Source organism: Balaenoptera physalus (assembly GCF_965194825.1).
Source record: "Balaenoptera physalus genome assembly, chromosome: 10".
Taxonomy (NCBI): domain Eukaryota; kingdom Metazoa; phylum Chordata; class Mammalia; order Artiodactyla; family Balaenopteridae; genus Balaenoptera; species Balaenoptera physalus.
This window is the reverse complement of record NC_138889.1, coordinates 15459257-15473543: the sequence shown is the minus strand read 5'-3', so window position 1 is coordinate 15473543 and position 14287 is coordinate 15459257. Positions and strand designations below refer to the sequence as shown.

The 14287-nt window shown below is 42.4% G+C and overlaps 1 protein-coding gene across 2 annotated transcripts in view; it reads right to left on the bottom strand.

Annotated features, from left to right (window-relative positions):
• SMIM35 (small integral membrane protein 35) overlaps positions 1 to 14287 on the bottom strand; it is a 102781-nt gene that overhangs the window by 38480 nt on the left and 50014 nt on the right. Inside the window, exons 2-3 of one of the 2 annotated variants that reach the window (XM_082411208.1) lie at positions 1104 to 1220; positions 64 to 97 (exon numbers count right to left, since the gene is read on the bottom strand). In XM_082411208.1, the coding sequence (XP_082267334.1) occupies positions 64 to 97; positions 1104 to 1220 (151 nt within the window). Of the gene's footprint in view, positions 1 to 63; positions 98 to 1103; positions 2958 to 14287 lie in introns of those variants that run through there. The other variant, XM_082411207.1, reaches the window with a different exon arrangement.

Here is a 14287-nt window from a genome sequence, read left to right as displayed (position 1 = left end):
CTTTCTCAAGCATACCGAACCCCCCATGCCCATCCCACCCAGATCTGCCCTGAATCTACTCACCGGATTTGGTACAAGTTGAAGACAAAATTAGGCCCTAGAAAGACAATCGGAAAAGAGAGGGTTAGTACCTCCAGGGAGAGCGGCCCGTCACTCTTCTGGGAGCATCTAGTGCTCCCTCACCCCTGTCTGGAAGGTGTGGGGTGGCTAGGCAGGGCTGCAGGATGCCATGGGAGGTTCCCAGTCCTGCAGCGTCTGCTTCCTGCCCCAGACCCATGGGTACACCCCTTCTTCCCAGACAGAACCACCAGTCTTTGAGGCTAGATCCTGCCACTGGGGTTCCCTCCATCAAGGGCACTGATTACTCTGGCCAGGAGGCTTGAATCCAGACTCTACCACTTTCCAACTCTGTGACTTTAGCCTCACATCCTCATCTATAAAAAAGAGAGACTAAGAATTTCATCTTCGCATGGAATTTTTTTTAAAAAATCATACTAGGCACAAGTGCATTGGCACATAGTAGGTGCTCAACAGACATCTGCGGAAGCTGTTGAACTTAACTGCAGATCTGGGAGATGTGCTCTGCCTCTCAGCACTCCAGCATGCCCTCCCAGTTCTCCTGGGTCCCATGGGACGTGCAGATGTGGATTAGAGTTGGGAGCACCTCAGCAAACTCCAGGAGACGCCCAGTGAGGCTGAAGCACCAGCAAGCTTAGGAGAGAGTCCCAGGGGAGGGCAGGGCAAGAGAGGCTCTAGGAGCCAGGGTAGAACACAGTTGGAGCTTGGCCTGTCTAGCCCATCGCCCTCAGCCTTGAGGCCCACACAGGCCTGGGAGGTGGACTCCTGTGAGCTCTGAAGGAAGAGGAAGCTGACTGCTTGCTGGGGGAGGAGAAGAGCCTCCACTCCCTCAATAAAGGCCCCACCCGCCCGCCCACCCCCCCCCCCCCCCGACACCTCAAGTCTTCAACCACTGCGGCCACCACAGGAAATATTTTTGCATGACTCCGTGCTGAAGAGTTTGCAGCCCCACCTGGCCTGGCCAAATGCCACAGGAGAGGAGGGACTGGGCTGAGCCTGGGTGACAGGGTCCAGCGCTCACTCACCCACCCAGCAGTACCCACGCTGGTACCACTTGGCCAGGCTGTAGCCCAGGATGGACACGAGCAGCAGCGAGAGCCCCAGGCAGAGGAGCAGGCCCAAGGTGCTGATGGAGTCGTCACCTGCAGAGAGACACACATCCTTCACCCAGCTGCCCAGAGCCCTCTCGCGGCCCCGTATGCCAACTGACTGCGTCATGTTCCAAATTTCCTCTCCTCCCTCCCCACTGCCATCCAAATGACTGTCCCCTAAGAATCTGGATCCTGGCCAGCTAGTTCAGCTAAGTCATGCTAAGATGTGAATGTCTGATACCCGATTTTTTACAATCAGCTTGTTTTTCCAAAGTAACAGTCCTCTAACAGTAGAGATAATTTGGAGCTGGGAAGCCTTCCTGAAGCTGCCAGGCTTTCTATGTGTTGAAAAAGGCACTGCTGTTTGGGGAGAAGCCCAGGACGTCTCTCCTCTGCATGAAGCAGGAAGGGCAGCCTGGAGGGCCCCCGAGAGCAGAGACACACAGATCCTTGATCGTCTCCCCACAAAGCCCTCGTATGTGGTAGCAGGGTGTTAACCCCTGGGCTCTGTTTGCTGCTTATACTTATCACTTCTTCCCTTTTTGTGGTATGAGCTCTTGGTTAAATTTATATTTTATTTGTAAAGCCAAACCAAGAAAAAGAGAGAAAGAGAGGGAGGGAGAGAGAGGGAGAGTGGAAACGTGCTGAAGCAGAAGCAGAGCAGGAAACCAGGTTTGCAGGGAGAAGCTGACCATGGGGGCACACGGAGACAACCCACCCCTGCTGAGGCAGGGAAGGAAGAGGCAGGGCAGCCCCACTCCTGCTGGATGAGGGGCCAGGAGTGTGGAAGAATCATCTGATTCCCCATCTCCATGGCTTGGTGTCTTGAGGCTCCAGAGGCGTTGCCAAGAGGCCAGAGGTGCAAGGTTACGCACAGCCTTTGGTACAGCAGGCTTGCGTGCGAAGCCCGTGCCCATCATTTGCAAAATGTGGGACCAGAGCAAACCCCTGTCCCTCGCAAGACTTCAATTTGCTCTTATGAAAAATAAGCATAATAATAAATACACATGGATTTGTTGTGGTGATTAGTGGAGATGCCATATATAGAGCACTTGGGAGAGGACCTGGCATACAGGAAGTGCTCAGTAGATGTTAATTACATCATTACTGTTGTTGTCATTATTATCATCAAATAGTGAATTGTATTCTTAAATAGTTCACAATTTCCCCATGTCCTTCTTCCCATTAAAGCAGCCAGGTTATTCTCTGAGAGAGTATGACAGCCGAATGCAGGGAGAAAGTGTCTCTCCTCCTACTTTCAGATTCCAAAAGCCCAGACCCTTAGAGAAATGGCAAGGATTCCCAACATAGACAAGAGATAAACAGAACCAAGATTACCCTTCTCACTATACTAGGGGAAATTTTCCAGCCTGGGGGAGGGGAAGGGAGAAAGTGAGGTAAGAGAAATGGGAAAAAAGCACTGGAAAACATTGAAATGATGTCAATGGGCCACAGAGAAAAAGTCCTTACTCCCGGATCAAAGTGGAGCCCCGGGGAGGCAACAGAATTCCCAGGTAGAGTTGTGGGATCCGAGAGCTGGACTGAGCCCCAGAAAGACAGCAAGAGCCCAGTAAGGGAGACCTTCAAGATGGTGGAGGAGTAAGACGTGGAGATCACCTTCCTCCCCATAAACACATCAGAAATACATCTACATGTGGAACAACTCCTACAGAACACCTACTGAACGCTGGCAGAAGACCTCAGACTTCCCAAAAGGAAAGAAACTCCCCACGTACCTGGGTAGGGCAAAAAAATAAATAAGTAACAGAGACAAAAGAATAGGGACGGGACCTGCACCAGTGGGAGGGAGCCGTGAAGGAGGAAAGGTTTCCACACACTAGGAAGGCCCTTCGCGGGCGGAGACTGCGGGTGGCGGAGGGGGGAAGCTTAGGAGCCGCGGAGGAGAGCGCAGCCACAGGGGTGCGGAGGGCAAAGCGGAGAGACTCCCGCACGGAGGCTCGGCGCCGAGCAGCACTCACCAGCCCGAGAGGCCCGGGGCGGGCGGGGCTGGGAGCTGAGGCTCGGGCTTTGGTCGGATCGCAGGGAGAGGACTGGGGTTGGCGGCGTGAACACAGCTTGAAGGGGCTAGTGCGCCACGGCTAGCCGGGAGGGAGTCCGGGAAAAAGTCTGGAGCTGCCGAAGAGGCAAGAGATCATTGTTTCGGGGTGCGCGAGGAGAGGGGATTCAGAGCACCGCCTAAACGAGCTCCAGAGACGGGCGTGAGCCGTGGTTATCAGCGCGGACCCCAGAGACGGGCAGGAGACGCTAAGGCTGCTGCTGCCGCCACCAAGAAGCCTGTGTGCGAGCACAGGTCACTCTCCACACCTCCCCTCCCGGGAGCCTGTGCAGCCCACCACGGCCAGGCTCCCGTGATCCAGGGACAACTTCCCCGGGAGCACGCACGGCGCGCCTCAGGCTGCTGCAACGTCACGCCGGCCTCTGCCGCCGCAGGCTCGCCCCGCATCCGTACCCCTCCCTCTCCCCGGCCTGAGTGAGCCAGAGCCCCCGAATCAGCTGCTCCTTTAACCCCGTCCTGTCTGAGCGAAGAACAGATGCCCTCAGGCAACCTACATGTAAAGAATGAAATTAGAACACTCCCTAACACCATACACAAAAATCAACTCAAATGTAGGGCCAGACACTATAAAACTCTCAGAGGAAAACATAGGCAGAACACTCTATGACATAAATCACAGCAAGATCCTTTTTGACCCACCTCCTAGAGAAATGGAAATAAAAACAAAATACACAAATGGGACCTAATGAAACTTAAAAGCTTTTGCACAACAAAGGAAAACATAAACAAGATGAAAAGACAACCCTCAGAATGGGAGAAAATATTTGCAAATGAAGCAACTGACAAAGGATTAATCTCCAAAATATACAAGCAGCTCATGAAGCTCAATAGCAAAAAAACAAACAACCCAATCCAAAAATGGGCAGAAGACCTAAATAGACATTTCTCCAAAGAAGATATACAGATTGCCAACAAACACATGAAAGATGCTCAACATCACTAATCATTAGAGAAATGCAAATCAAAACTACAGTGAAATATCACCTCACACCAGTCAGAATGGCCATCATCTAAAAATCTACAAACAATAAATGCTGGAGAGGGTGTGGAGAAAAGCGAACCCTCTTGCACTGTTGGTGGGAATGTAAATTGATACAGCCACTATGGAGAACAGTATGGAGGTTCCTTAAAAAACTAAAATAAACTACCATATGACCCAGCAATCCCACTACGGGGCATATACCCTGAGAAAACCATAATTCAAAAAGAGATATGTACCACAATGTTCATTGCAGCACTATTTACAATAGCCAGGGCTTGGAAGCAACCTAAGTGTCCATCAACAGATGAATGGATAAAGAAGATGTGGCACATATATACAATGGGATATTACTCAGCCATAAAAAGAAACAAAATGAGTTATTTGTAGTGAGGTGGATGGACCTAGAGTCTGTCATACAGAGTGAAGTAAGTCAGAAAGAGAAAAACAAATACCATATGCTAACACATATATATGGAATCTAAAAAAAAAAATGGTTCTGATGAACCTAGGGGCAGGACAGGAATAAAGACGCAGATGTAGAGAATGGACTTGAGGACACAGGGAGTAAGAAGGGTAAGCTGGGACGAAGAGAGAGAGTAGCACTGACATATATACTCTACCAAATGTAAAATAGATAGCTAGTGGGAAGCAGCTGCATAGCACAGGGAGATCAGTTCGGTGCTTTGTGACCACCTGGAGGGGTGGGATAGGGAGGGTGGGAGGGAGGCGCAAGAGGGAGGGGATATGGGGATATATGTATACATATAGCTGATTCACTTTTTTATACAGCAGAAACTAACACAGTATTGCAAAGCAATTATACTCCAATAAAGATGTTAAAAAAATAAAATAAAATAAAATAAAGGAAGTGTACAGGAAAAGAAAGATTAAGGAAGCAAACAGAAGAACACATAATATTTTTATGGAGATAATATATTCAATAGAAATAGAAAGTATTAGAATAGATATCATTAAAAACTAAATTACTAACAGAGAAAAAGCTTGAGGAAAGCACAGGGATGGGAAGAAAAATTCAAAGAGATTTAAAAAATTAGAGGAAAACCTAATACTTATGGAAAACCAAGATAATCCAACTAAGGAAGATTGTCAATCCTGAGGTAGAGAACCCAATAAATTAAATAGAAAATATTTTCAAATATATAATACAAGAGAATTTCCCTGAATGGGGGGTGGGGAATGGCATCTGGCAATTAAGTGTATACCAGGTTCTGGGAAAAATTGATTCAGAATACTGAAGATCAATGTACATTCTAATTAAAGTGTTGTTCCAGTTATTAAGCTATTGTTCCTCAACTTCAAGCCCACCCTCTATATCCAGTTTTGTGATGCTACAGCTGGGACTCTGCAGACCCCATTTCTCCTTTGCCAGCCAGGGGAGGTTCTGCCAATAGAGGATGACAGCGGGAGACTGAAAGACTGGAGGATAAAGAAGGGACTTGCTCAGTGCTGTCTACTTCCCGTTGTCTTCTTGTGAATTTCCTACTACTGTCAGCATCACCCATTGCTTCTTTTTCGCTCCAGCAGTTTCTTCTGCAGTTGGGTCTAGTTTTCAGTTTTTCCAAAGTCATAAAACCAGTCTCATTATTCCCTACCCTCCGCTCCAGAAGCATGAGTACCAGACTGTCAAAGCCCCGTCCCCCAAAGGTCTGAGGTTCTCCTCAAAGCTCCATGTTTTAATACTTCCAGGTTCTTTCCTTTGCTCTCCCAGTCCTACGGGTAGTAGCTCTTCTTGCAATTGCTACCTCCATGATCCCTTATTATTCTCTATCTGCCTTTTCACTTAGCTAGTCACCAATTCTCTATAATAAATTCTCTCTGTTAAAATACCTGGTAAGGTTTCTGTTTCCTTACTGGACCCTGACTGTCTAGGCAGAAATAAAAAAACCTTTTAGGGGAAGGGCAGGGTGATGCAACATAATTTAGGCTGACCTTAGCTTTCTTCACAGAAAATTAATGCCAGGAGACAATAGATCATTGTCTACAAAGTTCTAAGGGAAAAAAAAAAGTGAAACCCCAAAAATATTTTATCCAGCCAAGGTATTGATCAAATATAAAGACAATAGGCAGACATTCTCAAATATAAAAGAACTTAAGGAACAGAATAACTTTTTTTGGTCCCAACTGCAGTTGGTGGGGAGAATGGCACCAGGATGGCCCTGAGCAGGATGAAGAGGGTGTCTGTGGTGGAGAGCTGCTTAATGCAAGATGTCTGATTCCAAGTGGGGTGAGGAGGATGTCCATGAGGAGGGCATGCCTGGTATGAGGAGTCAGGTAAAAGAGGAAAGAGGAAGGTAGTCAAACATGGGGTGTCAGATACCAAGCAGGGTGATAAGGCTATCAGTGCTGGAGAGGGGAGCAGCAGAGATAGGAATTGATTATAACAGAGGATTAATCCAAAAAGTAAATATATTAAGAAAAATGGAAGCCAAATTTCTCACTGTTGGGAAAAGGAATTACAAATACAAAAATGGAGCAACCTAGACTAAGCCTTGAGGTATTAGATTGGATTGGAGTTATTAATGTGAATTCAAGTTTTCTACATATATAAATAGGTACAGAAATAAATGTTGATGTGTATATATGTAGCTCTATCTTCTAAGAGGACTTGAGAGCAATTATGCCTCAATATCAATGAACACATCTACCACCAAAATCTTGGCTTCTAAATACCATTTTTCACTGTAAGAAACCAGGGCTCTTTGGATAAAGGGCTGATTTCAGACTGACAGGGAAAATACAAGATGAACTTGAAAATCTTCTTGTGCCTCCCATCTCCAAAAAAGAAAGCCCTAAAGAATACTGGGGACATGTCAAAAAGACATATAAGCCAGCTTCTATTGGCCAAATCATGATAGTTTAAGCATCAAAATAAATAATTACAGTAACAACACATTGAATAAAACAGAAACCATAAATCCATACAAATATTAATTAACTAATTAATTAAAAGTTTATAAAAATAGAGTTGCCACATGATCCAGCAATCCCACTTCTGAACATTTATCCAGACAAAACTATAATTCAAAAAGATACATGCACCCCTATGTTCATAGCAGCACTATTCACAACAACCAAGACATGAAAACAACTTAAATGTCTATCAGCAAATGAATGGATAAAGATGTGGTACATATAAACAACGGAATACTACTCAGCCATAAAAAAGAATGAAATAATGCCATTTGCAGCAATATGGATGGACCTACAGATTATCATACTAAGTGAAGTAAGTCAGAAGGAGGAAGACAAACACCATACGATGTCACTTATATGTGGAATCTAAAATATGACACAAATGAACTTATCTATGAAGTAGAAACAGACTCACAGACATAGGTAATAGACTTGTGGTTGCCAAGGGGGAGGGGGGTGGGGGAGGGATGGATTGGGAGTTTGGGATTAGCAGATGCAAACTACTATATATAAAAGACAAACAACAAGGTTCTACTGTACAGCACAGGGAACTATATTCAATATCCTGTGATAAAGCATAATGGAAAAGAATATGAAAAAGAATATATATATATATATATATATATATGTATGTATGTGTGTATAACTGAATCACTTTGCTGTACAGCAGAAATTAACACAACATTGAAAATCAACTATGATAAAATAAATTTTTAAAAAAGTTTAGTGCCTAATGGCATATTTACACAGTTTCAAAGTCCCTCCCCACAAAATACCTTTTAATTATAAAGAGAAAGAAGAGTAACTTTACAGAGGGGAAGCCTGGCAAACACCACAATAATCAAGTGATCAAAGTGAACATCATCAATATGAGACAAACACAAACGGTGTGCCTCCTGCTAGGATGCAATATGAAGCACACAACATCACTTCTGTGACATTATTGCCAAAGATGTAGAACCCGAGCCTCAGCGTGAGGAGACATCGTACAAACCCGAATTGAGGGCATTTTACGCAATATCTGGCCTGCAATCTTCCAGTGTAAAAGTCAAAAAAATCAAGAGAAGATTGAGGAAATGTTCCAGATGGAACCAGGCTAGAAAGACCTGAGAACTAAATGCAACCTGTGATTCTGAACTGGATTCTTTTGCTATAAAAGCCATTATGGAGGCAATTGACAAAACTTGAATAATCTAAGGATTAGATGGAAATAATGTATTGATTTAATTTTCTGATTTTGATCATTGTATCATGGTTATGTAGGGAAATGTCTTTATAGGGAAAAGACTCTAGAGTATTCAGGTGTGATAGGGCATTAGGTCAATAACTTACTCTCAAATTATTCAGGGAGAAAAAGTTTTGGTTTACTTTTTTAAAAATATATTTCTAACTTTTCTGTAAACTTTTAATCATTTCAAAATAAAATTTGATAATTTTTTAAATGCAGCTGGTCTCTACTGATTTACAAAATCTCAAGACATTTTGTAAATGAAAAAGCAAAGTTTAAATGGATACAGTATAATGTCTTTTTGGTATACTTTTCAAAAGAATATATATTTCATTATATGCATTTATATAATTTTTCGGGATAGATTCAGAAGAAAGATTTTGTGATGATCTGGGAGAAGGTGGTGGTGGAAAGGAACTTTTATTTTTCATTTTATATCTTCCTGCACGGTTTAGATTTTATTAGCATGTACATATATTAGTCTCGTGGGTTTTTTTTAAGTTTATTTATTTTATTTATTTATTTTTGGCTGCATTGGGTCTTCGTTGCTGCGCGCAGGCTTTCTCTCGTTGTGGCGAGCGGGGACTACTCTTCGTTGAGGTGCGCGGGCTTCTCATTGCAGTGGTTTCTCTTGTTGCGGAGCACGGGCTCTAGGCACGCGGGCTTCAGTAGTTGTGGCACGTGGGCTCAGTAGTCGTGGCTGGCGGGCTCTAGAGCGCAGGCTCAGTAGTTGTGGCGCACGGGCTTAGTTGCTCCGCGGCATGTGGGATCTTCCCAAACCAGAGCTCGAACCCGAGTCCCCTGCTTTGGCAGGCGGATTCTTAACCACTGCACCAGCAGGGAAGTCCCGGTCTAGTTTTTTAAAAAGCTACAGGAGTTTTCTGGAAAGTGAGATTATGTGCCATTTTCGTTTTTCTTTATATTCTTACACAATCAAAAATTAATAAATAATATATAATGTTAAACATTTGCATCCACACATATTATAAAATTTATTTTTCTGTTTATAACTAGGGTAAAAATTTAACAAGTATCAGATATCATCAATTAAGTCGTTCTGAATAATTTTGGTGGCAGAAAGTCTTTACCTGATGTTTTATTTAATTTAGGCTTTTTAACTTAAAGATCTATATGAGGAATTGTTCTTGGCTACCAATTAGCAAGAATTCTATTTATTTTTTATTGAAGGATAGCTCATTTACAATGTTGTGTTAGTTTCTGGTATACAGCAAAGTGATTCACTTATACATATATATACATTCTTTTTCATATTATTTCCATTATGGCTTACTATAGGATATTGAATATAGTTCCCTGTGCTATACAGTAGGACCTTGTTTTATCTACTTTATATATAGTAGTTTGTATCTGCTAATCCCGAACTCCTAATTTATCCCTCCCCTGACCGCTTTCCCCACTGGTAACTGTAAGTTTGTTTTCTATGTCTGTGAGTCTGTCTCTGTTTCATAAATAAGTTCATTTGTGTCAAATTTCAGATTTCACATATAAGTGACATCATACGGTATTTGTCTTTCTCTGTCTGACTCACGTCACTTATTATGACAATCCCTAGGTCCATCCATGTCACTGCAAATGGCATTATTTCATTCTTTTTTATGGCTGAGTAGTATTCCATTGTGTATACCTTCCACATCTTCTTTATCCATTCATTTGTTGATGGATATTTAGGTTGCTTCCATGTCTTGGCTATCCAATTAGCAAGGATTCTAGAACACACAGACTTCAAGGCAGTTATCTCAGGACCATGTTGCTGAGAAAAGAAACTTCTTGTTTATTAATTTAGTTTACTCACCAAAACTTCACCCCGTGTGATATGTTTTAAAATCTACTCTCCTGTTTGGTTCTAAGACCTTTGACAAGCATTTTCCAACGATTTTGGAGGTAATAAGTTTAAATAGGATTTAGACTTGATAAACTCCTGTGTGTTTTTTTCCATATTCCTTTATGTGCTGCCTTATTAACACAGTCAAGGGGCTTCTCCTATTGTTGTTATTATCATTGTTGTTTTGACTTCCTGATAATGTCTTTGCAAAATCAAGAAAGTCTGGAGCAAGACTCACATTTACTCACATGGAATGGTTAAGACAGATTTTAGTTTTCAATGATCTCTTGATAACAGATGAAGAGAGAAGCCTCCTTCTCTCAAGGCACTTAAATATGAAAGTTTCAAAAGGCACCTCAGAGGAAAGTTTACATGAAGTTTCAGAAGACTGTCTGACAGCAAGAAATCGCTTGCAGAATTCTAGAATTGCTTGGCAATACAGAACAGAAATTAAGAGTTTAGGTGCTGGTGCCAAACACACATGAGTTTGAATCTCAGCTTTACCATTTACTTACAATGCGTCCTTGAGCAAGGGACTTAATCCCTCTAAAACTCAGTTTATTTATCTGTGAAATAAAAATAAAATTATCTACTGTCTGAAATTATTATAGATTTTTTTGGAAATAATATGAGTCTACCACAAAGAGAGCACTTAGTAAGTATTAACCGTAGTAATTGTTGCTGTTGCTGTTGGTTACTTTAAAAAAATAACTGCTTTCTCAATCTCACAGTTCTAAATATGGATTAAAACAGACTCACGGTCCACAATGTCAAGGGTAAAAGTAAAAGGGAAATGGCTGTTTTCTATATGCGCCATGATATTCATCACAAGAATCTTAAGAAGGAGGGGCCAGCCACCTTTTCACAACATTAGCCCAAGGATGGAGCTGTTAGTGAAAATTCCCTTGGAATATGTGTCCATCGAGCTGCCCGTTACTAACACCAGGTTGTAGCTATAAATATAAGTGGTGAGGAGTTGTCTTCTGAAATTTACAACTTTTCCTCTGGTTCCATATCAGCTCTAAGTAGAGCCCCAGCACCTCCCTCACAACCCTGGCATACCATGCTCAAGAGAGCATTTGTTCCCATACTCAACAAGTATTTATGGAGTCCCTACTCTGTGTCAGGTCCTCTGCTAAACACTGGGCACAGAGTGGTCAAGGCAGATAGGAGCCCTGCCTTCATGAGCTCATGTTCTATGGGGAGGGATATGCTAAACAGATAATCATCCTAGTAATCAGCTGATCAAAAACACACACTGTATGAAGAAGTACAAGGTGTCAGAGTACCATTAGAATAGGAGGACCTGAACTATTCTGAGAGGTTAGGGAAGGCTTCCCAGAGGAGGTGACATTTAAGCAAGACCTGAATTAGGAAGAAGAACAGCATTTAAGGCAAAGAGAACAACATGTACAAAGGGCCTGAAATAGGAGAGAGCATGTTATATGCACAATAAAAATTTGAAAGACTAGAGTGAGACTAGAGAATATGTTGGTGTGAGGCAGAGGGGAGGGGTGGAGCAGGAAGTGGGGCACAGAGTGAGAGAGGCATGAGAAGAAGTGAAAGAGATAAATGGGGTCCTGTAGTCCATGTTGAGGACTTTTCAACTTGATTGTAAGAACAATGGAAAACCACTCAAGCATTTAAGCGGTATAATATTATGACCAAATGTGCTCTTTCTAAATACCACTCACCTGGGTTGACCAGCTGGGAGGCAAGAGAACTTGGGTAATAATTATCTTTGCCAAGCAACACATTGAATAAGCAATCTAAACATCCAGTCATCTGAATAGGTAGCTTTGGTGGAAAGGATATAGTATTAGGCTTATAATCAGTTAATTAAGAAACTAGATTGGACCAAAACAGGATTTTATTGCCTCAGTCCAGGAGCTCCATAGCAGCCTCTTTAAGGTTGCTCAAGAATAAAAGAGCCAGAGAGGTAAAATTCTAGCATGAAAACATGAGGGAATCTAATGACCTACTCCCACTGAAGCTGGTGAAAAATATTTTGAAAAAAAAATGATTTAAAACTCTATAAGTGGTTCTAAGTGTTCAACTGCTGTTTAGCAAATGAAGAAACATCTATTCAAGAACATCTACGAAAATTTGGTAAGAAAAGCAAGAATGTGTGGTATTTGAACCAAGACCATGGCCTCCCTCCTTTCACTCAGCTCATCAAGGCAGAAACTCCACTCCAGGCTTCTGCTTCCAAGAACACAGGTCTCCCTCTCCCCACAGTAACCAGTCAGAGGGCTTTTTTCCCAGGAAGAACAGGACTTCAGCATTTCTCATCCTGTCCCCAGCTGCTGTTGCTAAGGCTAAGTTCCAGGTGAGTACAGTTGAGAATTGGGGTCTCTCTCTTCCATCCACTCCCCTCTCATGAGATGGAGGCTCTACCTTGGGTAGGGCATGCTGAGAATATTGGGGCCCTGATTGCCCTTGACTTAGCTCATGAGGCAGTGGTTTCACAAAGGAGAGGCAAGCCAAGAGGATCTCAGGCTACTGCCTGCACGTACTGATTGTTCAGCTCCTAGAGCATTGTCGCTCAGAGAGAGATTTGCCATTGTTCCCATCCCCACCTCCAGAGCTCCAGAGATTTTTCCTAGGGGGAAAGCAGGCCATAAAACAAATAGCTCATCATGTCTTCCCAAAGGAACTGACTTTCTTTGCAAAAAAGCATGGAAAAGTTCAAACCTAATGTTTGCTCTCAAGACAGTGGAGATTGTGGAGAAAAGCAAATAGAGGGATATTCATGGATTTAATGAAGCTATAGCCCAGACTATACACTGGATAGTTGATAAGACAGAAGCAGGGAATAAAACAGCTGAGAGGAATCCACTGGGGTGAGAACAAATCTCAAACACATACTTCAAAAACTATTCCTTCAAAGGAGTCACAATTTGATCAGATTCACTTATAGAGCAATTTGCACCCCAGAGCACTGTTGAAAACATTAGAGCAACCAGCAAGAAATTAGTGAAATCTAACAGCTGGGTATAGTCAAGATAAGCAAGAAAGAGAGCCCTACAAATACCACTGTCATCCAAGGGACTGTGGGCCTACTCAAAGCTATTAACTCTCCCTGAGGAGCAGCATCAGAGGCCGAATACTGGTGGAGTGAAATAGACTTCACTAAAACAATCCAGCAAATCACAAAAAAATAGACAAGAAATAACAACAAATCTGGAAGGGGAAGGACTAGGAATTGCCAAAATATATCATCTAAAATGTCAAGTTTTCAGCAAAAATAAATATAAGAGGCAAGAAAAGAAATAGGAAAATGTAAACCATATACCAGGAAAAAAAAAAAAAAAAGCAGGCAAAATGAACTGCCTGGGAGAGCAGCTAGATTCTGGATTTAACAGAAAAAGACTCCAAAATAGTCATTATAAGCATGTTCAGAGTACTAAAGGAAAGCATGCTAAAGAAGTAAAGAAAGGTATGATAACAGTGTCACATCAAATAAAGGACATCAATAAAGCAATAGAAATTATTTTAAAAGACAAATTGAAATTCAGGAGTTTAAAAATACAATAAGTGAGATAAAAAAATTCTTTAGAAGGGCTCAAAAGTAGATTTGAACTGGCAGAAGAAAGAATGAAAGAACTTGAATCACTAGACCAATAGAGATTATACAAGCCAAAAAAACAGAGTGGAAAAAAAAATGAAGAGAAGTGAATTAGGCCCAGAGAATTGTGAGACACTATAAAGTGCACCAACATACATGTAATCAGAGTACCAGAATGAGAGGAGAGAGAGAAAAGACCAGAGAAAATATTCCAAAAAATAGTGGCAGAAAACTTCCCACATTTATGAAAAAGTAACCTACACATCCAAGAAGCTTAATGAACTCCAGATAAGACCACAAAGAGATCCACAAACACACATCATAGTAAAACATGCCAGGGGTGGGGGAAGAAAAACAGACAAGGAAAAGGTCTTGAGAGCATCAAGAGAAAAACAGCTCATTATTTACAAGGAATCCCAATAAGATTAGCAGCTAGCTTCTTAGCACAAACAATGTAGGCCAGAAGCAGTGGAATAACATATTCAA